This window comes from Sparassis crispa (genome assembly GCF_003851025.1).
Source record: "Sparassis crispa DNA, contig_000006F, whole genome shotgun sequence".
Classification (NCBI taxonomy): Eukaryota; Fungi; Basidiomycota; class Agaricomycetes; order Polyporales; family Sparassidaceae; genus Sparassis; species Sparassis crispa.
In genome coordinates this window covers 1193627-1218815 of record NW_020939753.1, presented here as the reverse complement: position 1 = coordinate 1218815, position 25189 = coordinate 1193627, and the positions used below count along the sequence as shown (strand labels likewise).

Here is a 25189-nt window from a genome sequence, read left to right as displayed (position 1 = left end):
AATGCCACTAAACTTGAACAATGAAGAGATGTGCTTCGATAGAACTACAGACTCGCCACCGATCCTGTGACTCTGAGATAGCTCGGGTACTACATACTCACTTGAACCCTTCACACCCATGCCCCATCCTGAACGTATGAGGGCTCACTGCCCAAGATGTCACCTGAGAACTCATCGAGCTCCGCAGTCAATCGCTCGAATGCTTCAGGATAGTACTTTCTCAACGCAGCTGCTGCTTTAGCTTTGTCATGTATGCTCAAAGGATAGGTGATATAGTGGTATGGCCATAAGCCCTCGGTGATGGCCAACGAACCGAGGGATGCTGCCAAGAGACAATTAAGCCATATTGTGACAGGCATATGTTTCCGTGCCAGTGCTCGTGCTGCAGAGCAGCAGAGTGTCATGCAGAGGGACAAAGCATTGCCTAACTGCACAGGATTGAAGACCAGGTCAAATTGTGGTGCAAGAAGATGCTCACCCGCCACTCGGGACCGTCAAGGGCTTGCGCCACCATGGTTATAATTGTCTCTATGTCGTGTGGAGACAGATTCGCATCCTCAAGATAGCGCTGAAACCAGAATCTAGCAGCCGCTTTAGCACGACGACTCAACCACAGTTGGTAGATCAGCCAAGATAGCTGTTGTCGTGTCCGTTCAGCAAACGTCGCATCTACAGAACACCGCGGAGTGAATGGGACCTGGAAGAATGTGATCGGGTAAGCAACGACTGACCTGGAGGAAAATACGGTCCCTGGATACGAGCAAAGAGCGATGGCACCAGAGGCGCTGATGCCGCCGACAGCAAAGCTTTACGGCCATTAGGATCCAAGGATGCCAAGTAAAAGGTCAACCAGGTAACATGGAAGATAGTACTAAGATCACTGTTCTCCTGGTACTGTCGTGCGTGGTGATAATATCCCCTATCCCAGAAGGTCGCAACTCCCAGAGCAGTACAGGCACCCGCAAGTCGTCTCCGAAATCTGCCCATGTTGCACCGTCTGATCCCGAGAAAACGGCTACATAGATTGCCTGCAAGGAAAACGCTGCCCCACCCGACCACTGGTCCCCAAATGTGCGCATCACTATCATCCTGGGGACGATATGAACACAACACGAGCTGTGACAGGATCGATCGATGATGTCACTCACGAATATGCGCTTCAAAGTGAACTTGAGCTTGATCGGCTGAGAATCTGCGGGCCTAGCGGCGCCAACTCCAGGATAGGGAGCGTCTGAGAGCGAGCTCTCTGTAGGCCATTCCACGGGCTCATACTCGCGTTTCATACCTATAGACTTTCCGCTGCGTCACGGTCGTGCGAAAGATCTGATCTGCCACGTGATCGATGGTCTGTGTTCAAATTCTGCTGTAGCGTACCAGGCACTTTCTAAGTATACTAGCAGTTACCCGTGCGCTGCCACGGGGCATCAGTGCCATGCTTGAAGCTCAAGAGAACCGACTGAAACAACACAATATCACACGGTTTGACTGGTAACAATCAAGAGTGTCAATTGACTGGGATGTACTTCAATCAGTAATAGTATGGCTGCAAAATTAGAGTGTCGGATATTAAAAAGGTATACTATCGAAGCAAAGTGTGATACTGTCTGAGATTGTGAGGATTGAGCAAAAAATCAAGCAGAATGGGTGGACTGCGAGCTCAAAGGTTCAAGGTCGGTGCTAGGCTTCCGCTTAAGTGGACTACCTCCTGCGGAGATGGCTGTGAACAGCCTTCAGGCGCTTCCTTGCACTCTGAGGAGCACCGTTGACAGCTGCAAGGGAGAGACACATGAAAGGCGGCACAAAAAGGAGTCAATAAACATGTAGTACTTACTTGGGGAGTCCACCGTCACCACAGGTTCGGCCGGTGTCGGTAAAGTCTTGGCAGAGACACTACCCATGAATGTGATGTTCTCGACATCAAATGCAAACATTGTTGCGACCTCAATCTCCCGATTGCTACTGTCCTTGCGGGTTTCCCTATCGACCTTCCTGAGCAGACCCTGCACATAGACGTACTTTCCATTTGATGGCATCGGCTTCGCATTTTTTTTCCAACGCGGGGAATCCGGAATAGTCGCATGCAGTGTTAGCGTTGCATGGCCGGTGCGCGGTTGGACAGAGCCCACTCCGTCAGATGGCATGGTCTTCGATATGCTAGCGAGATCACGCGCGAACGTGATGAACTGTTCGGTGTTGAGGTTGAACTGCGAGCAGCCCTTGTCAACATCGGCTACAGCTCCCGCAGCATACATGATAGGGCCATGCATCGGGGCCGGGTTCTTCTCCAGGGGCGTAAGCTTCACGGTAAGAGGTCAGCTAAGAAAAATCAATGTGAAGGATGACTCGACTCACCCAAATGACATCTCCCATCAGATCAAACTCTTCACCATCCAGCCTGTCAGCCTCTGCGATCGCTGACGTGTAGTGAGTATTGACACCAGGAATGATCTTCGCAACCTGCATACCAAACAGTAAACAACTTGCAGGACTCGAGAACCTGAGAAAAAACAGAGTACATACATTTGCATTGATCTGATAGTAGGAACCATCCGGAAAGGAGAAGTTGTGTTGGTTGAAATAGCGAAGAAGCACAACAACTTCATCGCCACCTGGCAAGTCGATGACAGCATTGAACACGAAAGTCTTGCCTTCCGTGCGTCGCGGGTGGCGGAACATGGCAACAGCACAAAGATTGGCAATGCCGCCTGACATTTGGAAGGAGTGGAAGATAAATTGAAGATTAAGATAGAAAAAAGAGGGGATGTGGGATGAGAGCACAAAGAGAATGTGCACGTCTTATCAAGCTCGGCAGTGCGGAGCACTTACATAACGGTGTGAAACGGGACGGGATCGCGCACTGTTTGCCGGTGCGCTGTAAAGATGCGAAAACATGTATAGCATACAAATTGAATGTATGGGGCATGTACACTAACTCACATTATGGGGACTTCTCCCAAAACCGTAGTATTAAGAGGACTCTATGTCGAGCAACAGAGGTGCGATCAGAGTTAATCTCTCGTGCAAATGGAGCATGCACGAACCTGATGCACTAATAGCTTGCACAGCAATTAAAGTCGGAAGTAAGCGTACCGAAATATACAGTATATACTGTATGCACATAACCCTCTACTGCAATCAGCATGGCAAAGGACCGAATTAAATAAAGTTTTCTGGAATTGAGATCAGCCGGCCAGGATCGCAAAAGTCAGTCAGAGAAAGAGCATACCTAATCTAGGAGAACTTCAGGATAGACAATATTTGTTGTAATAGGGCATGTAGAATCCGGTGAGAGTAACAACTTGATTCGCCGTCCAGACGTTGCACGAGAGAGGGCGACGTACAGTTGCCCATGGGAGAAGACCGGGACTCGAAGATCAAGGCCAACCGTTCTCACAGACTGACCCTGTGCCTTATTTATGGACATAGCAAAGGCCAGCCTGACGGGGAACTGGTGCCGCCGCAAGACAAAACTGAAGTCCGTATGGCCTTCTGACGGTGTGAGCGAAATCCGAGGTATGAACTCGATTGCACCGTCATGGTCACCTCCAAGCAGGCGAACTTCCAAGACTCGGTCAGACATGCGAAGCAGGACCATGTGAGTACCATTGCAGAGGCCTCGAGAGGGCGCAAGATTACGAAGAAGCATCAACGGACAGCCAGGTTTTAGACGAAGTTCGCCAGCAGGGAGGCCCGATGCATTCAGACTCCGCAGGAACTCTACTGGGAAAGGGTGCTCCTGGACTGGGTCTGCTCCGGCTTCATTCACATCAGGAAAAAGCCCCAAGTGAGGTAGCTGCCGCCATGATTACGTAGACACGTGTAGGGCATGTAGCCGCGCGTCGCTCAATGTACACCTCTGTAGGGCTGTGTAGCCACCACTCACATTTCCATAGCACTATGGAGAGGTTACGCCTATCAAGCGGAGCTTTAAAGCATCTTAAAAATTGAGTTGGTTCGTATGCTACCGTGCATTGAGATCTCAAATGTGCCCAATTCCCGGTGCATGCAAGCCTAAACGTGGGCATCTGCAAAGGGATATCTTGGCTAAGCTGGCTCTTCAGTGACTTGGGACTGTGAATAGACAGTAGATGAACTATGCCCTGTTCAATTATGTCCCTCCCTACTTTCCCTACTCTCGGCTTGGCACTCATCGTGATCTTCGGCATTATGTAAAAGATGTGCCAAAAATATCTCAACACTTTGTATGCAAGATCATGCATGCATTCTTCATAGGAAAGGTTCCAGTGTTCTTTGGGGCATGATTAGCTTTCAAGCCATCCAAAATTCAAGCAAAATGAGGGAAGCCCACATCCACAGAGCAGAGTGCGAGCAACCGCAAACTCCGATCTAGCCGAGATGCGGGTCTAAAATAAGGCACCTGCCGAGGCGATCAAAGTAGGGAAATTAGGGAGGGATATAATTGAACAGGGAGTATGGAATGTAGTGTTGGCATATTTTCTGTGTTTATCTGCTAGCTATATAGTCACAGAACCGATAGCAACCTGCTTCACCTCGTGCTTCAGTCACTGCCAGAGCAGGTCGGGAAGGGCGGGAAGCATCGGCCAGTTGTTACGAACTATGGCACCATCGATCACGTGCTCCGTGAACTTGGTAAAATTTGTGGGTCGTCCAAGGGGCATGCACTGGCAGATTCCGAGACACAGGGTAGGGGGAGGGGGGGGGGCCTCCGAGGCCCTTAACTGGAAATTATATATATATATATATATTTAAAACCTGCATAAAATATCCTAAGCACCACGTCGGTCGGAAGGGGCCAGCAGTCTCACGAATATAAGTTGTGGTGAGCACAGTCCTTTAAGCTTTAATTGTTTTCATTACTCTAACACCAACATCTCAAATCTTTAGCTGTTACCCTCGAGTCCCACGGGCAAGCCATCTACCTATCAGCTGGACGGTCCTGACCTAGCGTTGCGGGCTCAACCTACCGATTGGATATTCCTATTGATCCTAAGCTTCTACCTGAGAGCGAAGAGGATTTGGACATTGACATAGCAACCCAGCACTCGACGGAGCCAGTAAACTCGGAATCCCATGAGGAGACGTTCTGCTGGTGTCAAGGTCCTGAATCGGGGGAGGCAGTACATCTGGCTGTAAGCAATGGGTGTGTTGACTTATCATTATTTTTTGACGTTGCATCTCACGTCCGCATTATCCTGCTGTCAGTACCACTTTGAATGTGTCGACCTCCTGGAGCCACCGAAAGGCCCATGGTTTTGCACGGATGAATGCCATGCAAAATATCAGAAATCTCATGCGCACAAGAAAAGGAGAACAAGGTATTGATCAGTGTGTAGTTACAGAGCTGTATCGATAGTATATGCATCGAAAAACCTTTGTCTCTACTCTCCACGTGAAAACATACAGAGACCTTCTATATATGGACTGTGGGAAATTCCCACGGGGGGAGGGGGGGTCTCAAGGGTGCTTAACCGGATTTTCTGACCCTGTGTCTTAAATCCAATTTATGCATGCCCCTTGGGGTTGTCCCAACTCTTGCACATCCTCTGTTGGCATCGCTGTCTTTCTTCTTGTCTCTTGACCTCTCACCGGTGTGTCTCTCATCAAATTCAGTTGGCTGCGGCGTCGCATCTCGCTGCTACTCATCCTCTCAATTTATCTATGCCATTTCTGCCTTCCTAGCCTCATGCAGCTACCTATGCACGAATCTTCGGGCTCAAGCTTAAAGCCGAAGTTTAAAGCCTGTCCTTTGAGATATACATGCCCCAGTCTGTCCTCCAGACAGCATAGGTACATGCCAGCATCATGCAGTGCACTCCTCATGACCTCCTGCCCGCACCACGAAGATCGCGGGACACCCAGCATCATGCACCCAGAGGAGAGGACGAAAGTCGGCGAGTGCTCTGTATCACGATGTCTGATGATGAACACTCACCACTGCTCACGATGCACGATGCAGACTTTTGGCGACACCTCCAACCTCCAGTTCACGCTCCCCCACGCCGTCGAACGCAAATGTTCGGTGGCACGTTTGTTTTCGGAGGTCGAAGGGCACCCCTAGGTCAGTTAAAAAAAGATTTTTCATATCCCTACAATACAGTGCTAACTTTTTCCTCCTCGTCATTGCACCAGCCACTGCAGTGCGATGACGCCGCTCCGGCCCCACACTCCCACACTCTCCTGCCACCTCGGTCCCTCATCCTCCTCCGCCCTCCTCGTTCGCACGAGGAGCCGACACGTGGACAGCCAGGCAACACCGCATGGCTGCGCGAGGTTGACGGCCCCACCCTCTCACCACGGCCTCGCACTCCCCTTGCGCTTCACCTCTCTGTCCTCCGGCCTTCTCGTTCGTGCGAGGAGCCAACACGCAGACTGCGAGAAGACACCGTGTGGCTGCGCGAGGTTGATGGCCCCGCCCTCGCACCGCCGCTTCGCACTCCCCTCGCCCTTCGCCCCTCTGTCCTCCAGCCTTCTCGTTCGCGCAAGGAGCCGACACGTGGACTGCGAGGAGACACTGCGCGGCTGCGTGAGGTCGATGGCGTGCAAGGAGCCGACACATGGACCATGACGAGACACCGCGTGGCTGCACGAGGTCGATGGCCCGGCCCTCGCACCGCCGCTTCGCACTCCCCTCGCCCTTCGCCCCTCTGTCCTCCAGCCTTCTCGTTCGCGCAAGGAGCCGACACGTGGACTGCGAGGAGACACTGCGTGGCTGCGTGAGGTCGATGGCGTGCGAGGAGCCGACATGTGGACCATGAGGAGACACTGCGTGGCTGCACGAGGTCGATGGCCCGGCCCTCGCACTGCCACTTCGCACTCCCCTCGCCCTTCGCCCCTTCCTCCGACCTCCTCGTTTGCGCGGGCAGCTGACACACGAACGGCCAGGCACTGTTTGTTGTTTCCCGCTGCTCTGATCTGCTCGTGCTTCCCTGCTTCAGCACTCCAGTTTAGTGTAATATAGCTAGTATATTCTGAATATATTTCTTGCACTGTGTCCATTGATGTGATTTGACGGCTATTCGGCTTCTAGCTATGAAATTTGGCCGGGGGCTACCACTTTACCGCCAATTACAATGGATTACTTACAGCTACGTAGGATGCCTACTGGGCTACAGGGCACTACAGAGGTGCTGCAGCAGCTACTGGTACAATATAACCGGGGACTTGTCTACCGGGCTACCACTGCTACCTAGGCTACGTCGGGCCATGTAGTCAAGGCATTTTTTCCTGATGCAGGACTGTGTCGACGCTCATGTAAACCCTTTCCTGGCCTGACATCCGATGTAGTACTTCTGCATTGATGCTGTCAACATCGGCATTCCGAGCTGCAAGAATGGTACGATTCAGGAAATACTCTGGTGGCAGGGCGAGTGTTGAGCCTATGTCAGGGTAGATGTCATCAATGAGGGATGAGAGGCTGCAGGAGACCATGCTTTCAGGTATGTTCAGTGTGGCTTTGTTCGTTAGTCCTCGGCCATGACCCACATCCAGCAGCCAGTGAGCGAACTCGGCAGCGTCTGCATCATTCTCGAGGCGCATATTGCGCATTAAATGCAGTATCTCGATCTTCCTCCACAGCCGCGACCGTTGCAGTGATGCTGCCACCACCTGCTCCTGAGACCCTTTGACAACAACTGGAAGAATCTGCTGAAAATCCCCTCCGAAGACAACAGTGATTCCACCAAAGGATCGGTGGTCATCTCGGATATCTCGGAGTGTGTGGTCAATGGCTTCAGGTGCATTTCGATGTTGCATTGTTATCTCGTCCCAGATAATCAATCGTGTCACATGCAGCAAGCCGGCCAATGCGGACTCTTTTGGTATGTTGCAAGTGGACTGTGCGTGAAGATTCCCGACTGGTATCTTAAACATGGAATGTGCCGTTCGGCCGCCTTTGAGGAGCAGAGATGCGATCCCTGAGGATGCTACACATAGAACAATCCAGCCTTCACTGCGAACCTTGTTGCAGACCATATTGTAGACAAAAGTCTTTCCAGTATCCCTGGGTCCATTCAGAAAGAAGAGGCCTCCAGTCTGTTGCTCAACTGAGTGCATGATGTGTTCGTAAGCTGCCAGCTGCTCGACGTTAAGCTGAGGTATACGGGCCAGAGCGCAGGCATGCTGTTCATCACAGTTGTAGTTCAGCTGCTCGGCAATATATGTGTTCTCAACTTGCATATCCCAGTCATTCTGAGAGAGGGGCATAGGAGGAAATTTAGAGAGGGAGCTCCCGTACTTGCAGAGGATTTTTTCGAGCAGATACAGACCGAAATCATAGACATCCTCATCCTCAGGATTTTCACATCCCATTGTCCGGAGGCGGTGTGCCAGATCATCACAGATGTGCACTCGAAATTCCTGCCATAGAGCTTCAGGGCGTGTAGGCTGACAAAAGAGTAGGATTGTGACAAACAGATGGTGAAGCCACATTCCAGTCTGCATAGCAGAGGCATCTAGAAGACACAGATGCCATTCACCATCGTCCTGGAGTAATCCACATGCAAGGCATGCTTCGTGGAACGTGAGATAGACCACCACATCAAATGTATGGAGATCCTCAAATGATTGCGGACCCTCTACAATGGTGAGCAAAGTCCGCAGATAGAATCACTCACCTGAGTTTGGAGCAGCAAACACCATGCGTCCTAAAGCCCAACCTCTCTGTCGTACAGCCCAAAACTTGTCGTCTTTCCACACAAAATATTGGGGAAATTCCTGATAAGTGTATTTGCGAGCCTCAATGGAGAGAACAGGATGTGCATTGACCCGAAAGAACTCGGTGAGCATGGTCCTCTCACTTGCAGCACGTTCCATCACAGTTGTCGGATCTTCATCAGGATGGAATGCAACCAAATGTTGTCCCGGTAGATGCACTGTCAGAGCTACGACATTGGGTTCCTGATGATGGAGCAAGAAATGGAATATCCGATGGAAGGACTCCGTGGTCGAGATGTAGCGTGAATCCAGATAGCGTTTGATCTCATCATGCTTGTTCACTTTGAGAGTGGCATGGTTGCAGCCCTTGTGCATGTACTTGCAGATGTATTTGACGGATGCGAAGGAGACTGCACACTCAACATTAATGTGGCAGTCAAATTCGGCACTTAACTGAGGGTTGTAGGGCATGATGTAATGGTTGTCAACCATGGTTCTGCGAACATCATATGCTCGTCCATCATCAGGCCTGTAGTACTGTGGATAGCCATCTTGGTCCATCACTGTCTGAGACTGGAATGCTTTCGGGAAATTCTTCTTGCACTTCCCATTCTCGAGGCACCACTCATCACATGGTCCATGCAACATGCACTGCATGACAGTGTCGAAGAGTAGAGGCTGTGTCTCTGGGTCAGGCCACCTCACCCAGATCAGGAAGTCAATATCTGGGGGAGAACGGAGCTTGTATGACTGTTCGGGAAAGATAAGGAGCTGCATGTGAGGAAGGCCACACTTCTGAAACTCTATTGTGTAGACGTGTGCGATAGTCCTCCCGAAGATACCATTATTGACAATATACTCCAGGAGTTCAGTCTTCTTCATCTCGAAAACACGCGCAACCAACTCTGGTCGATCTCCTGGTGTTTGCCTAGGCAACAACTCCTGCATGATTTCTGGCCACTTTGGATTGCATGTCATAGTTAGGAAGATGTCAATTTTGCAGAAATAGTGAGCCAATGCAAGCACATCTTGCAAGCATTGCTGCATATACCTGGGACCACCTGTGAATGACGACGGCAAAACAATATGCTGTCCAATATCATTGAGGCTGACATCTTCATCCTGAGAGTTCATGACATCTTCCAAGCCACCATAGAGGGAGGATCAGAGCTCCTTTTGATGGGTCTGCAAGTATTCAAGTCGGTTCTGCTCCGCCGCAGCCCACATATCAACAGCCCACTGCTGAAAGAGTCGTCCACCCCGCAGGAGAGGAGAGAATTGTTCAACACGGGTTTGAGCCTGATACGCGCAATAGTCCATGAGGGTAAGCCGGTGAGGTGTCAGACTCATGCAATGTCATGTCGAAATGCCAGCCATGTTCACCGTATGGATAGAAGAGCACATAATGAAGACATGAGTATGCTGCATTGCCCTCACTGATCCTCTGCAGTGGACCATTGCGATGCCGCAGAATGATGTCACATTTGCCCACATCCTCGGAACCGTCTCCAGGCAATATGACTGCCATCTCGTCTGCAGTAGGCAGATTATACCGGCATTGATCTGTTGTAGGCAACAGGCAAAGACGTATCACAACGTCTTCTATGTCACCTCGGCCAGCAAGAACCTCATATGCATGCTTGTATACATGCGCGTAATGATGTGACGTGTTCAGGATACCTTGAAGACATTCCATTGTGTCTCTGCGAAGATTACTGTTGCGCTGCATGCGCTGATTCAGAGCATCGCGAGGGTCATAGATGTACAGCTGCGCATATGCAGGATCTTGCCTCTCCTGCGGCAGCAATGACCCATGACGATGATGCAGCTCACCATGGATCCGAAAGACAGGCTCAGACCATCCATTATTTAAATGGTCGTCTATCTTGACACCCAGTGAGGTAAATGCGAGAGCAGCATTATATTGTCGGATATTATCCCTGAAGTCCTCCGCCTGAGGCTCAGGGCTCGCAAATAGGTAGCGAAAGAACTCGGGAGGAGCAAGAGGAGCTGGCAGATCAATCTTACCATGGTTGCAACACATGGAGAATGCAGGGTTAGTCTGCATAGACTTCGAGATTACTCGCTCATTCCGCCAATGCAGGGCATTGCAATAACGGCAGACGACATCCATATGGCCGAGATCATGCCTGGTGACAGGCTCAACATATGGCTGCCTGGCCCACATCAAGCCCCGTTCGGCAGACTGACGATGCTGTGGAGCATCAGCCTGTGCAGCTATGTTTTCATCAGGCCACAATGGTGACAACTAAGTAGGTTGCGAGACTCACCTTGATACTCATGCTCTCGGCATGCTCGCTGCGCAATCTGCTGATTGTTCAAGGGAGGTTCTGGTGGAGCATCATTGCATGCATTTGCAGGAGAGGGTGGATTGGCGATGGCAGGAACACGATCATGATCTGCAGCAGTGCAAGCTGCAAGGATGTCAATGCGAAGAAGGAACATGCTTGTCGAAGATGACTCACCTTGGCGCTCGCACTCTCAGCGAGCCCGCTGTGCAATCTGCTGTCTGTTTGGAGTAGGTTCTGATGAATCACTATTTGATGAAACAACAGGGGCCAACTGATGCTACACAGCAGGTTGCTGGTTATTGGCTTCACATTCGCGGACCCTGCGTGCACGTTGCGCAATTTGCCTTCTTGTTAGTGCTGGTTCGGCCTGGGCGGAACTCCCAGATGAATTGGGAAAAGCCTGTTGCACTGGCTCGAGAAGAAGGAGCTGTTGAGCAGGCTCGAGAGGGTAGCACTGAGAGTGATTGTCATCTTGAAGGGGCTGCTGCGTGGAAGAGGAAGGAGCGGATAATGATGTGGGTTGGGGTTGTTGTGGACATCGTTGTGGTGGCTGCACTAATGTAGCTGAAGGTGTTAGAAGATGGGAAACAGTAGACATGCTGGACGATGCATGCCGCTCGTGTCGAGAGGCACTGTCCGAAGCATCATAATGATTCTGATCAATTGCGAGAGAGTTGGGTGCATGGTGAGATGAAACACTTCCGAACACGTCAAAGGACGTGTCTGGATGGACCTGGACACCCTGAATGTGAGCTGTCCACTTAATTGAAACTGCAAAAGACAGTATGCACGCTCATATGCGCCGGTTGAGGCAAACAGGGGGCATGAAGCGTGTTGAGCCTCTCGGTCAGAACAGGCTGTGGAGGGGATTGATAAGAGGATCAGGCATTTGTGTGTAGCACTTATTGAACTGGAATACCTGAGGGACTCGCCATCGCATCGGGCTGGACAATTCTTGAGCTTGGTGGTCCGCACGACAATGGCAACTCTTCGGAGTCTGTGGAAATGCATAATTGGGAGTATATTCCATCTCCCTGTAGCAAGAGTAAGGCCGCAGCTCTCAGGGCAAGATAGGTGGAACTCACCGCACTGAGAACCTGAAAAGTGCTCGCTGGCAAGCGAGGAATTAGGGCACTTGGCCAGAGAGCGTGATTACGAGCATAGTATAGAAGAAGAAAGCCGTCAGTATTAAAGTAGAGAATGTTGAAGGAGTAGTTTAACGTTGTGCATAAAGAGAGCGGGGAGCATAACGCTCGCTCGGCGAAGGCGAGAGCGAGAAAGGTTGACACGTCGCGGTTGGAATACAGCAGCGGTAAGTTAGACACTGGAGTTGAAGGATCGACCAATCAGATATTCGGGTTGTCTCTAAGTGTTTGTCTCAGTTAACCGACCAATCGGGTTGCAGCTTTGTCTCCCCTTGTCTCTTGTAGTATAGATGCATGTTGGTCGTGCAAGAGCCAGTGATACAGACAGACAACATGTGGTCCACTTCAAGGTATGCACTTCAGCAAATCCTTCACTCTGCTAGGTCATATGCAATCCTAGCTCCAGCCCAAGCATACGGGTAATTGTGTGGGTCATCGCCGACTCGGAGCATCTATCGATCTTCGAGACGCGGGACGGTTGTGTAAGAACTGCCTAACTGCAAAGCGCAAAGGATGATTAGACTTATCCCAAGAAAACTGGTAACGTATTACAATATGTCGATGGACATCAACATTGCTGGTCAAGTAGCTGCACCTGGAGTCGGCGTAAGTCCAACGACTTTTGGACATGGATAGGCGAGACTTGGGTAGGTCAACTTCATCAAGTGACGTGGAAGTCCACTCCCAGATACCTCCATTGTGTCCTTTCCTGGCATCCTTGTCACGGCCAGCAGTAGCACTTGACACAAGCAAATGTAACAAATGTAAGATAACGCCCAGTGTCGAAGAGCCGAGACTCACGGAACAGGGTGCCAGTTTCTAAATCCAATGTTGGTGCCTCCCTTGTATGCACAATCAAACATGTCCATAAAGAGGCGCAGTTCAGGCTAGGTTGGAATCCGGTCACCCTTAACACTTGCATACATTGTCAAGTTGTCATACAAAGTAATGATCGGCCAATGCTTCGCGACACTCATCGGAATGGGACCATACAGGGTATGAACCTACCATCACTTGAGTTTGTAATGTGAAGTAGGCTTTTACTGACTTCACTCACTTGAACCTCTCCTTCAACCTCAACCCAGCTGGCAGGGAACTTGACAGCCTCCTTGCCCTTGCTAGAGTAATACTCATAGAACTCACCATTCGTAATCGGCCGCCATTCAATTTTGAATTCGCCGATGTGGACTTCTCCCTTGGGATGCTCGTTGTCCCAACCAAATGCATGAACACTGGTACATGCATCCTCTGATTTATCATCGCCATGTCCAAGCATCACCGTGGCAGGACCAAGAGTAACAGTTGATATAGCCAGAAGCAGATTGTGATCCCAACCACTGGTGAGTGTCGACCAAACTGGAGGACTGAAGCCAGTAGGAGGTAGTGTGCCAGTGCCTGCATGCTGCAGGAGTATGTAGAGTAGCATCTAAAGATAGGTGTTTAGTTCAGGTGCAGTATTATCAGCCTCGTGGAGCATACCTCTGCGTGGAAAGCTTCGTGCTCGAGTATCATGAACAGCACCCTCGCAAGCTTCCTCATCAATGTGATTTTGCCGGAATTAATATCCCGGTAGAACTGCATCAGCCATTCGTGCACCCTGGACTGAAAGACCACGATGCTAGCTGGGGTGCTCCAGTCTTCATTATTTTTGGGAACCTCCATATGTGTCTGTGGTCGCCTCACTCAAATTCTGATTATACAATAATCCAACACTGACTACTCACATGGTATTGTGTAGAATCATCTGTGATCAAATCAATTCTGTGCTAAGATGATATGCATCTTGGTCCAAGCCTGTGACAAATCAGCGAGGACATTGTCATGGAGAGAGTGCTTCTCTCCGAGGTCACGAGAGCAGAGATCAACAATATCAAGGGGTGACATGGCTGAAGGAAAGGAGGGATGAGGAGAGATCCAGTGGATAGATATCAAAAAAATTTGTATATGAACTGATCCCATTGACAAGGAGCCACTGTAGGACCTGCTTAATGGACACTCAACTACAGACTGACACCTACTGTGGATTCTTACTCACCTAATTCTTGGACATTGACCCCCTGCATACATGCCAACCCTCAATGTTGCCATCAGAGGTAGCACAACAGGCCTGGATTGGCAATGAAAGTGACGGAGAGGTGTAGATGGCGAGTTATTGTCATGCATGTGTGTCAATGTGGACATATGTGTCAATATGTCCCTCAACATTCAGTATGAATGGCAACACTTTTGGACAAAGAGAAGTGGATGTCACTGAATTCAGCAAGAGCATGTCTAATTTTGCATACCCGAGAATCCAGTCTCATGATGCAGTCAGCATCATTGAGACACTAGGATTAACTAAAGTACTCACATACTGTCCACGTTCCATCAAGGAGTACGAGTGTACTCTAGTTTCCTGATCATTCAGTGAGGAGTACTGACATAGATGCTCTGTTGTGAGCTGGTTGTCTTCCGGCGAGCACTTGGAACAAAACAGAAATGAGGTGTCTTTGTTGCAATGTACAGAACGGGTCTGAGTTGCAATGAAGGGGCAGTGCGGATATGAACCTTCATCGGGGATAGCCGTGTAACCCTACGTTGGGGTTACACTCCTCCCCCATCAGGAAAACCCAACTTTTACTTATGAAACTTATTCCGACTTTTTGTCCTTTTTTGCCTTATTTAAGGCCTATAAGTTCCCAAAAGTCAACTTTTAAGTCTCTAAGGAAATATGACTTATGGACTTTTTGTCCTTTTTTACCTTATTTAAGGCCCATAAGTGCATTTAAGTCATATAAGGACACCTTTAAGTAAAAGTTGGGTTTTCCTGATGCCGCTGTAAAAGAATGAGCACGGTGGGTAAGAGAAACAGAATAGGAAGAAAGAAATTAATGAGGGGAGTGGAGTAAGTATTCATCAAGTGCAGCTAAGTCATTTACTTCTCGGCGGGATAACCAAATGTCATGCTCCAGACCGTATCTGCAGAAGCGCACGAGGTATTGGAAACTGTGACCTCGAGGATGGTGGTCAACGATAGATTCGACTTCCCATTCTTCAGCGCCATCGGTGGTGATAATAGGGCCCGGCTGGCTGCATTGGTGTGAAGGGAAAAGCTCGGGGTTGTTTTTGAACCAAGGTTTGAGGAGGGAGGCATGGAATGTGGGGAAGATGTTGGTGGATGCGGGGAGATTGAGTGTGTATGCAGAAAATTCAGGGTAGGAGTGGAGGACGCTGTAGGGGCCATCATAACGGACCATGAATTTAGCTATGTGGTTGTCGCCGCGCTGCATGTAGTCATGGTGGCGGTGGAAGGTCGACAGCATCACCTTATCTCCAACCGCATAGGAAATCTCTTCGCTGCGCGAGCGGTTAGCCAGTGCTGCCTGGTTAACTTTTGTGAGAAAGAGATTATCTCGAGCTTCCATGATGTCTGTATCCAGGCACGTGAAAAGCTCAGCAGCGCGCGTGGCCTCATCCAAGGTATCATCTGCCAATGACACCTGGGAGAAGGGGGGCACAAGGCGTGGAGAGTGTCCAGTCTTTAACTGGAAGGGGGAGAACCCGGTGGAGTTATTGACCGTGTTCATGATGCAGAAATGAATGCGGGGTAGGGCGTGCACCCAGCCACGTTGGTTACGAGCGACATGATACTGCAAGGCTTGTATCACCGTTTTATTTGACCACTCTGAAGCATCATCCGTTTGGGGGTGGTATGCTGAGGACATTTTCAATTTGACTCCAGTAAGATGGTGAAGTGCTTTCCAGAAGGCGCTGATGAAAAGCTTGTCGCGATCAGAGATGATGTCGAGCGGGAGACCATTTTTGCAGTACCAGTGATCAAAGAACTGAGTTGTGAAGGTCTCTGTGGTGACATCGGTGTGAGTGGGGAGGAGTTGAACATCAGAGTTCAGGTGGTCAGTGACCGTCGCAATGCAATTGAAACCACTGTCCTCTGGGAGTGGTCCGATGAAATCGATCGCTATGCTGTCGCATCATCCATCTGGTATAGGTAGAGGATGCAGCGGGCCGTGTGGTTTATGGGTTGGTGACTTATTGCGCTGGCAGTCTTCGCACGCTGGAACATACATGCGTTCCAGTTCAGTGCACATGTTAGGCCAGTAGTAGGTGTCATGAATCGCCATGTAAGATTTGTTGAAGCCAAAGTGGCCAAGTGAGTCATGCAAAAGGTGGAAGATGGCCTCACACAGCTCGGGCACTCAAGGAATGACAAGTCTGTCGCCAACGTAAAGGAGGCCATTCTGTTCACGAACACTGAGGGATTCAGAGGTGGAGCATAAATTTTGGCACCACTTGTCTTGGACATATCCCGTGCGCAGTGCCGAGAGCCACGCAGGGTCTGCGGCGATCGATAGTCGGCTGGCGGTGAAGGCGAATGCGGTAATAGACTTCGGAATGTCACAGAGTGATTGTGTCGTGATGTGTATGAGTGAGACAGTGACACATGCAGAAGGGTCGATAATGACAGTGTCAGCAGGTATGCGTGAGAGGACGTCTGCAGCGATGTTTTCCTCGCCTTTGATATACTTGATGTCAAAGTCGTATTGCACGAGGAATTCTTGCCAGTGGGCTTGTCTCCTGGAGAGTTCCTTTTGGAGGAAGAAATTCTCCAGAGTGTGGTGATCAGTGTAGACAGTAAAGGGAACACCAAGCAAGTCGATGCGCCACTTTTTAAGTGCACGCACGATCACGAGAAGTTCTTTCTCATGCATCGGGTAGTTAAGTTCTGCACCTTTGAGGGTGCAGCTCTCGAAGGCTACCGGATGAGCGGTCTCCAATGATTCACCATATGAAAGAAGCGCACCTGTGCGGAAGTCGCTGGCATCACAAGATACAAAGATTTTATTGTTGCCCATGTTATCGTGATCGATGGAGGTGAGGACTTCACGGCTACAGACAAGTGTCTTAATATTGTCGAAGGCTGCTTGGTGGCTTTCTGTCCACGTCGGAAAATCGAGCTCGGCATCCTTCATAGTGAGAGGGTTGAGAATGTGCGTGAAGTCGGCAAGTTTGGGGAGGAATGGTGCTATATAGCGGACGAGCCCGAGGAAGGCCCGAACTTGGGATGCGCTGCATGGCACGGACCAGTTTAGGATCTTCTCGACCTTCTGTGGGTCGGGCTGTATGCCATCTTGTGATATGACATGACCTAGGAAGGAGAGCTCCATGAGGAAAAGGGAGGTCTTCTTATCGGAGCAGTATAGGTGGTGTGTGCAAAGTGCCTCAAGGACTGTGCGCACATTACGAATGTGTTCCTCGAGAGTCTGCGACCAAATGACGATGTCATCAAGGTATACGTGGCAGATCGTACTGATCAATGGGTGGAGTGCGCCAAACATCCGCCGTTGGTGTGTAGAGGGCGCATTCCGGCAACCTTGTGGCATTACCAGCCATTCGTAAAGTCCAAAGGGAGTAGTTACAGTGATGTACTTTACATCATCGGGATGCACGTGGGTCTGGAAGAAGGAGTTGGTCATGTCGATCTTACCCCAGATCTTACCCTTGGCGCAGTCAGCGAGGATGTCACTGATGAGAGGGAGGGGGTGCATGTCCGGGATGGTGTTCGCATTGAGTGCACGATAGTCATTAACCCAACGGGGAAGGGCTGTAGGGTCAGCTTTGGGAATAAGAAAGGCGGGTGAGGCATATGGGCTATCAGAGGGGCACATACGACCCGCGCGAAGGTGTCCATCAAGAAGTTGCTTCCAAGCTTCTCGATATTTCTTCGGACAGTCATACTGACAGCGCTGGATAAACATATTGGGGTCCTTGAGGACGAAATGATGGTCGATGTCCATAGGAAGTTCATCGAGGTGTGAAATGTCGTCAGGAAAGAGATCACTGAATTCATCTTTGATTTTGTGATTCTCAGACTGGAGAGTCATCTGGAATGCGAGTTCTTCAGTGCACTTCTGAATTGCATGTACAGCACCGGTGGCCTCATCCACTGTGTGCTCATCACAGTGAGTTCGACAGTTGGCAGTACGTTCAGCAAGTTCACAAAAGAGGGATGCAATTGGTAGGACTGAAGGTGCGGGCGACGGTGGAGGCAAACGGCGAGGGGTGCCAGTTTGCAGATGTCACGCCCGGTGGACTTGTCAGTGACGGAATCGCATTCGTGGTCGATGATAAGGCGGTTTGTCTTTAGAAAGGGTCGGCTGACAATTATAGGATAACAACACGATGATACAATGATGGTGCGACAAGTGACAGAGGACCAAGACAAATATGGAGATGAAACTCGAAGCTTAACCCACTCAACCGAATCCTTAGACTCCATACCCCACACATCTCCCAGCGGGAAAGGCTGCGGTAGTCTGCGATGACGCAAACCGAGATGTGAGATGAGTTCTGACCTAATCAGAACTGCAGGGGAACCCAAATCAATCAGCATTGGAAGTGGGTCAGAGTCAAGATGCAGGCTGTGCACAATTCCTGACCAGGGAATGTGTGCGATGGTGAATGGAGCGAGTGGGGGTTGTACATACTCAGGTTCAGAATCTGAGCCCATGCCAAGGACACCCGTGGTGGCGGCCAATGATGTGGAGTTCACATTGATGGCGCCCACATTATAGGTGATGTCGTCAATGGACTTGGAGACAGCGGTGACATTGGTGCGGGGTTTCGCATTCTCTTTACCCTTGGTGCGGTGGGCTGATTCGACGTCTGCCTGAGTGAGTGTGCAATAAGATGACACATCGGGGAAGGTGTCAGTGCAACGGTCACGTCCGCTTCCTTCTCGGGGACAAAGAATTTGTGACATTTGAAACATCCATCATTGTCGCGGAGGAGTTTCAATTCTTCGTCGGTGAGCGGGGGAAGCTTTGGACCTTTAGGGCAGGAGGCGTCCCCCTTGGTCGTAGTCAGTGGTGGGACCTTGGTGCGTGCAGACGCGCCTGTGATGTGAAGGATGCGCGCTCATTCGCGCATATGGACGGTGTCGAGCTGGGTAAGTTTGTCTTTCCAGTCTTTGAATGAGGCAATGGTTTTGACCTCGTCCTCATTGCAGGTGAACCGAAGATCTTCGCAGATGTTGGCAGAGATCTGGGCGTGGAGGCAGGCATCATCGAGACAAGAGATCATATCGTGGAGAGTGGTGTTCAGCTTTTCGATGCTGAGGACCCAATCTTCGAAACTCTCATCTTCCTTCTGACGAGCGCAGAGTAGTTGCATTAGAACAGCCGAGTCCCAGCCCTTGGGGAGGAAGTGAGAATGGAAAGCGGCAAGGAAATCTTTCCACATTATTGTGTCGAAGGTGTCGGAGTCATTGTAATACCAGTCGCTAATGATAGCATCCTGGAAGCTGCCCGTAACCTTGGCCACCTTCTTATCATTGGTGACATCATTGTGTTTGAAATACTGAAGGCAGGCGTTCTCCCACATGTGAGCAACAGCAGGAGTGATCTTGCTGGCAGTTAGGATGGGGGGGTGTTTGGCCGAGGATTGTATGATCGTGGCGACTCCCGGCGTGGAAGCAGACATGATTGTGGTCATGGGAGTATCTGAATCTGAATCCGTCGATGGCGATCTCGAGTGTTGCGTTACCGCGGGTGATGTAGGTCGGGTAGATAACAGCGATAGGTCCGAGGGATCAGCGGTCGAGAGGGATGAGAGAGATGAGATTGGTCGTGATTCTGAGTTTAGAATCTCCGGGATATTCTCGACGTTGTGAAATGGGAGGAGATTAGCAAGATCTCGAATTTGAGAGCGAGTGTTGGGTGGCAGGATGGGCAAGACGGTGGTGGTGTAGGATCAACAGCGGTCTACGTCACAGGTGTCTACAGGATGGTTCCATTGGGGCAGCGGTGTTTTAGCGGTGGGGCGATGCTTCCGCAGCCGTCTTGGCACGCAGATTAATCCGATGGTAGGGTAGCCTATTAGGCTCGGAGGTGCGCTCGCAAAGAGACGTGCGGTGCAGAAGGACAGTTCATTTGGTGTTTTAAAAAAAGTGTGAGCCGGTTGTCTTCCGGCGAGCACTCGGAACAAAACAGAAATGAGGTGTTTTCGTTGCAACGTACAGAACGGGTCTGATAAGTACATAAGAGCTAAATGAGTGAGTATGGAACATACCTTCGTTGCATCGTACAGAACGGGTCTGAGTTGCAATGAAGGGGCGGCGCGGATATGAACCTTCATCGAGGATAGCCGTGTAACCCTACGTCGGGGTTACATCTGTCACTGATGTAACACATTCTGGGCATTACCAAAAACACCGAGAACGCCAATAAGCTCAGGTAGTACATGCAGAGCCTCCTTCAATCAAATTGAGCAAGAAGCCTAATTCGCGAAGTCAGCTAATAGCGGTTCAGACTTAAGGGTCTTCAAATTCTCAACAAGGATACAACAAAGCCCACAGGATGCATAGCGCAGTCAAAGTTCCATCACACCAGGTTGGACCAGAATGAACAATGCCAATGGCAAGGCTTCGTTCCACTTCAATCTTGTGTGATAACGGTCTCTGAGTTACATCAGCAAAACCCAACTTTTTCTTGCAGAGCTATTTTGACTTTTTGGTCTTACAACCCTTATTTAAGGCGATAAGTCTTCAAATAAGTATCAATAAGTCTGATTTCAGACACTCATGTAATGTGCATTAGGCCCTTTTTGACCTTATATCCTTAAATAAGGATCATAAGTCCATTTAAGTCATTTAAGTACCCTTTTAAGTAAAAGTTGGGTTTTGCTGATGTAGATGGTATCGCTGTACTGTTGTGGTACTGCAGTAAAGTTAATAAGTACGTGCCTGCATCTGGCCGGGCAATAGTGTTGTGGGCAGAACCCCCAGTGCGGTGAAACTACACTCGCAGGGTCGTGGCAATGGCTGGAGAGCTGGTGAAACACTGGCACTGCTGAAATCGGGCCCCTTTGCCCCGGAAGTTTATGAGCCTATAGTAGATAGGAAGAAGTTTCTCTACCGGAAAGCACGGTTTTTTGCACCAGAGATGTGCCGAATTCAATTCAGACCCTTTTTAGGGGTTACAGAATTTAACCGTGGAAGTATTACCGAAATAGGCTAAATACGGCCTTTTTGAGTAGGTACTGGCATCAAGGTTCGGAACCGGCTGCGCCAACAACAGCGAGCGCCTTTCAAGCGGCTGTTCCAATGTGATGAAGTTCGCCTCTCTTCAGTGTGCGCCCTAGCGAATAACCATTAATTATTAGAGCATTGAAGAGAGCGGGACCACTGCCGCGTGCACATGTTGGAGAGAGATTGCATACAGCTACATGGTCGTCCATCCAGAGAAACGGGCATTGAAAAACCACGGACGTTTTATGTCGCATCGCGGATCCATGATGCCGTCATTTGGCATGCCGTGGTGCTGCCGCACCAGGCACCGCATGTCTAAGAGCAGATCCGCAGCAGCAAACGGGCATTTCTGGGGAAGCTCGGAAGGAGAGTGCTGCGGCGTTCTCAGAGTGCTCTCAGAAAGAGCTATAAAGAGGACGGTGCCGGAGTGAAGGAGGGTGTGAGAATATACGAGATATGGTGAAGGCCATAGCGCATGGACGTGGGGATGAGGAGAGCTGTGTAGATGCGATGTCAGTAAGGTGGCTGATATGTATGTGGTCGTGTGCGCAACGCAGCATCGTCAGATCAGAACGCGTCTAAAGATAGCCGCGCTATAAATAGAAAACGCGCTCGTGCTTACTGTCGAGTCGTCTCGTCCTCGTCTCTGAGCCTGTTCCCCGCGTCCAGGATGTCCCGGACACGGTCGCATGCCACGGTCGTGTGCCATGACGCGTAACGAGAGCGCGTTGAAATGAGAGGGAGCGTGTGAGAGAAGTTGAGAGTGAGACGAATGGATGCCGGCCCCGCGCTAGTAGCTGCGGTTCCTGCAGGCGTTGTTCCGGAAAGATTCATATACTCAACACCAATCGATCTCTCCTATCATGCCTCTCCAGCTATGCCCGTTCGTCCTCGCACCGCGGACTACATCCCTCTCGCCCAGTTTCCCCTTCAGCCCGCCGCTGCCGCACACCGCACCGTCTCCTTCTGTCTCCGCCGCCGTCTCCTCCTCGCCGCCATCTGTGCTGCGTCTCTCTTTTCCCTCTTCCTTATTCTCTCTTATACCCTCAAGGATGTTGATGCAGACGACGACATAGAAGTCATCTTGTTCCCGCCAGATAATTCGTCTGCCTCCCAGACTGCATACCTGTCCTTTCAAGCTTCTCCGTTCGCTCTTCCAAACAATACTTCCCTCAGACAAGTCCATGGCATTCTTGCCTCCTCCTGTCTCGACAGATTTTTTGTCGCCGGAGAACCTTGCTTTGAGTCCAAGCCTCCCCCAATAGACCTCGTCTGGACATGGGTCAATGGCTCCGACCCACTACTCGTCCAGGCCAAAGAGCTCGCCATCGAGAGCTACGCCAGTGACGACCCATACCGCCCAAAATCAACTACCGCACAGGATCGCCAGTTTCGGTGCGCGTCACCTCTCGTCTCACTTATCAATCACTGAATCCCGTTTGACAGCGATCACGATGAGCTGCGGCACTCTCTCCGCTCAGCGCTCGCCCACTTCCGGCCGTACTCGCAGCGCTTTCACATCCTTACCGCCGACTTCCCCATACCCGCCGTAGAGCCGAACTTCACGCTGTCCGCGGCATGGCGCCTAGGACAGGTCCCGCAGTGGCTCGACGTCGATTCGAGCACGAAACACTCCTGGCGCGATGGCAATGTCGAGCTCGCCATCGCCCACCACGCGGAGATCTTCTCCCCATACGTCGGCACGAATTTCAACAGGTAGGAGCTGTATCCAGCCCGTCCGCGATCCCGGTATTCACGCGACAGGTCCACGGCAGCCTCGCGATCGAGTCGCAGCTCATGCATCTCGAGGACGTCTCGGAAAACTTGTGAGCGCCGCGCATTATTCATGGCAAACGCGTCTGACACCCCCACAGCATCTACATGGTCAGCCCGCCCCTCCCGCGCGCATTCACTCGCTAACTGACCCCCTGCAGAACGACGACCTCTACTTCGCGAAGCCCGTCACGCCCACGACCTTCTACACACCCGGTACGCGCTCTCTCTCCCATCCATGCCGCTTCTAATGTTTCCCAGCCTTCGGCACGGTCCTGCACCTCCAATCGGAACTGCTCGTAATGCCCTCTCCACCGACCAAGACGGCGCAAGGCGAATGGCGGAGCATGGGCACGACCAACGTCCTGCTCTCCACGCGCTTCGGGCGGCGCGGCCGTCCGTACGTCGCGCACGAGGCCAAGTCCGTATCCGCGCCGCTCTTGCACGAGATCGCGCAGATATGGCCGGGTGCGCTGGCGGACGCGGCGTCGCACCGCTTCCGCGAGACGCGTGGCGGCACGGGGGACGTCTACGTGCTCTTCCTCGCCACGCACTTTGTGGTGGAGCGTGCGCGGGAGGCGCTCCTGTGGGCATGGGTCGTCGGCCGCGTCGGCGGGCTGTACGGGGAGTGGGGCCCGTTGCAGCGCCGGCAGGCGTGGGAGGAGCTCGGGGGTGAGTGGCTGGGAGATGTGGAAATGGCGGCGGAGCAGGGCCGCGGGCGCGACGGGCGTGCTCGAATAGATGTCAGTGCGGGGCGCAGGGAGACGGTCGAGCCGGAGCGGGTCAAGCGTGTGTTGAGGGCGAGCGGGCTGAACGGCGTGGGGCAGACGCGGTATATTTTCTGTACGTGTTTTTCCCCTTACTCTCTTACCGGCGAGTGTCTCTGGGAGCTGATTTTCTGTCTCTCCTGTCGGATAGCGTCGCTGGATGGATATGCATATGGCACGCTGGGGACCAAGGGCGCGCCCAAGTTCCCGTCGTTCAGCCCTTCTTTACGGGAGAGCTCGCTCCCCCGGTGCACGCTACTCTATTCCGAGTGCTTCGCGCTCGAGGGCGCGGACAGTCCCTCAACGGTATTTACGAATATCGCGTTTCGCTTTCCGCAGTGCGGTGATTGTGGTACGTGAGTTCCTTTTATATATATTCTTTCCCGCCCTTTTCTCTTGCCCACTGTCGGTTTTCTGAACTTGTTACTCTCCGCCAATTTTACGAAACCTTCGTTTTCACTTTCAAGCGTGCTGCACAGCATCGACTCCAAATTTCGAAGTTCTCTGCTTCTTCCCCCTTCTCTTTTTCTGATCAACGTGCTAATCCCTCATCATCCGGTCAGTGATCACCGCCCTGGTGCACGCCAGCGGCACGCTCGGGCTCTCCGCATTCCTCCCGGACCCCGCGCGCGTCCTCCCCAGCACGTCCTCTACCTCGCCTCAACCGCCCCGCGACCCCGTCGCACACCTGCCGCTGGTCGCGAACTGGGAGGACGGCAATTTCGCGCTCGGCGCGGTCATGCGCACAAGCGGGAGCGCCGCGGGCGCCAGCGTGCGCGCGTGGACGCTGCAGCTGCTCGCGCGGTACCGCTACGTCATCGGTGAGCTCCCATCCACGTCCTCGTCCGCCCCGTTGCGTGGTTATCCGGAGGTTGCGGCTGACACGGTGGATTGTAGGCGGGACACCCTCGGTATTCGAGCGGCTCTCGAGCCCGGCGCAGGCGCGCGCGGTGCTCACGCGCGTCGAGCGCGACGCGAACGCCGCACTGCTCTGCATCAACGATGACGTCGGCATGAACGACGCCGAGGTCGGGCGTGTGCTCAACGAGTGGCAGGCGCGCATGTGGCCCGCGCGCGCCAACTGGGAGCGCACGTAGCCCTTGGACATAGTACACAGCTTGCCGCTCGGGATGCGGTCTGATCGGCGTAGTGTACGACTAGGTGGGCGTTCTGCCTTGTTCATTCCTTGATTGTGCAGTGTGTACAGGGTTTTTAGGTGCGCGCGCGGGCTGTATTGGTTATTTAACGGATGGGATATACCCGTACTCGAGCCGCACTCTGCGGTGGTGCATGGCGTCGTTGGCCCGCCCACGGCGGGCTCTCTGTCTTTACGGTATCTAAGGATCATCTATTGGTGGTAAATACTAATGTACAGTAGTACGTAGATATCAAACATTGTTGAATAGTAGTACAACGCCGGCAGTAAGCCAGAAAGGATGGGAAAGTACGAGTCTCCGTGCGATAGAATAAATATGATCCATTAAGCCGATTTCCTCCATCATAAATAACGATCCCAGGATCCAGATCACGACT

The 25189-nt window shown here is 51.5% G+C and overlaps 9 protein-coding genes across 9 annotated transcripts; 2 read left to right on the top strand and 7 right to left on the bottom strand.

Moving 5' to 3' along the window:
- Positions 1 to 110: 110 nt before the first annotated feature.
- Positions 111 to 1283, bottom strand: SCP_0704510 (hypothetical protein; the record flags this gene model as incomplete). Its single annotated transcript, XM_027760376.1, has 4 exons — positions 111 to 428; positions 479 to 669; positions 732 to 1089; positions 1149 to 1283. 4 exons carry the CDS (start codon positions 1281 to 1283, stop codon positions 111 to 113), a joined length of 1002 nt encoding a protein of 333 aa, XP_027616177.1.
- A 415-nt stretch (positions 1284 to 1698) lies between these two features.
- Positions 1699 to 2676, bottom strand: SCP_0704500 (hypothetical protein; the record flags this gene model as incomplete). The annotated part of the gene is made up of 4 exons (XM_027760375.1): positions 1699 to 1769; positions 1832 to 2297; positions 2353 to 2457; positions 2521 to 2676. 4 exons carry the CDS (start codon positions 2674 to 2676, stop codon positions 1699 to 1701), a joined length of 798 nt encoding a protein of 265 aa, XP_027616176.1.
- A 3108-nt stretch (positions 2677 to 5784) lies between these two features.
- SCP_0704490 (hypothetical protein) lies at positions 5785 to 6699 on the top strand (the record flags this gene model as incomplete). Its single annotated transcript, XM_027760374.1, has 1 exon — positions 5785 to 6699. The coding sequence occupies one exon, from the start codon at positions 5785 to 5787 to the stop codon at positions 6697 to 6699; it is 915 nt and encodes a 304-aa protein (XP_027616175.1).
- A 492-nt stretch (positions 6700 to 7191) lies between these two features.
- Positions 7192 to 9582, bottom strand: SCP_0704480 (hypothetical protein; the record flags this gene model as incomplete). The annotated part of the gene is made up of 2 exons (XM_027760373.1): positions 7192 to 8432; positions 8595 to 9582. 2 exons carry the CDS (start codon positions 9580 to 9582, stop codon positions 7192 to 7194), a joined length of 2229 nt encoding a protein of 742 aa, XP_027616174.1.
- Positions 9583 to 9916: 334 nt separating this feature from the next.
- Positions 9917 to 13753, bottom strand: SCP_0704470 (hypothetical protein; the record flags this gene model as incomplete). The annotated part of the gene is made up of 5 exons (XM_027760372.1): positions 9917 to 10872; positions 10926 to 11069; positions 12999 to 13095; positions 13149 to 13517; positions 13571 to 13753. The coding sequence occupies 5 exons, from the start codon at positions 13751 to 13753 to the stop codon at positions 9917 to 9919; spliced, it is 1749 nt and encodes a 582-aa protein (XP_027616173.1).
- Positions 13754 to 14958: 1205 nt separating this feature from the next.
- SCP_0704460 (Transposon Ty3-G Gag-Pol polyprotein) lies at positions 14959 to 15657 on the bottom strand (the record flags this gene model as incomplete). The annotated part of the gene is made up of 1 exon (XM_027760371.1): positions 14959 to 15657. The coding sequence occupies one exon, from the start codon at positions 15655 to 15657 to the stop codon at positions 14959 to 14961; it is 699 nt and encodes a 232-aa protein (XP_027616172.1).
- Positions 15658 to 16287: 630 nt separating this feature from the next.
- On the bottom strand, positions 16288 to 17973 carry SCP_0704450 (hypothetical protein; the record flags this gene model as incomplete). The annotated part of the gene is made up of 1 exon (XM_027760370.1): positions 16288 to 17973. One exon carries the CDS (start codon positions 17971 to 17973, stop codon positions 16288 to 16290), a length of 1686 nt encoding a protein of 561 aa, XP_027616171.1.
- Positions 17974 to 19006: 1033 nt separating this feature from the next.
- On the bottom strand, positions 19007 to 19570 carry SCP_0704440 (hypothetical protein; the record flags this gene model as incomplete). The annotated part of the gene is made up of 1 exon (XM_027760369.1): positions 19007 to 19570. The coding sequence occupies one exon, from the start codon at positions 19568 to 19570 to the stop codon at positions 19007 to 19009; it is 564 nt and encodes a 187-aa protein (XP_027616170.1).
- Positions 19571 to 21888: 2318 nt separating this feature from the next.
- SCP_0704430 (predicted protein) lies at positions 21889 to 24753 on the top strand (the record flags this gene model as incomplete). The annotated part of the gene is made up of 9 exons (XM_027760368.1): positions 21889 to 22511; positions 22563 to 22832; positions 22892 to 22942; positions 22991 to 23000; positions 23051 to 23105; positions 23151 to 23732; positions 23808 to 24008; positions 24220 to 24477; positions 24554 to 24753. 9 exons carry the CDS (start codon positions 21889 to 21891, stop codon positions 24751 to 24753), a joined length of 2250 nt encoding a protein of 749 aa, XP_027616169.1.
- Positions 24754 to 25189: the final 436 nt, after the last annotated feature.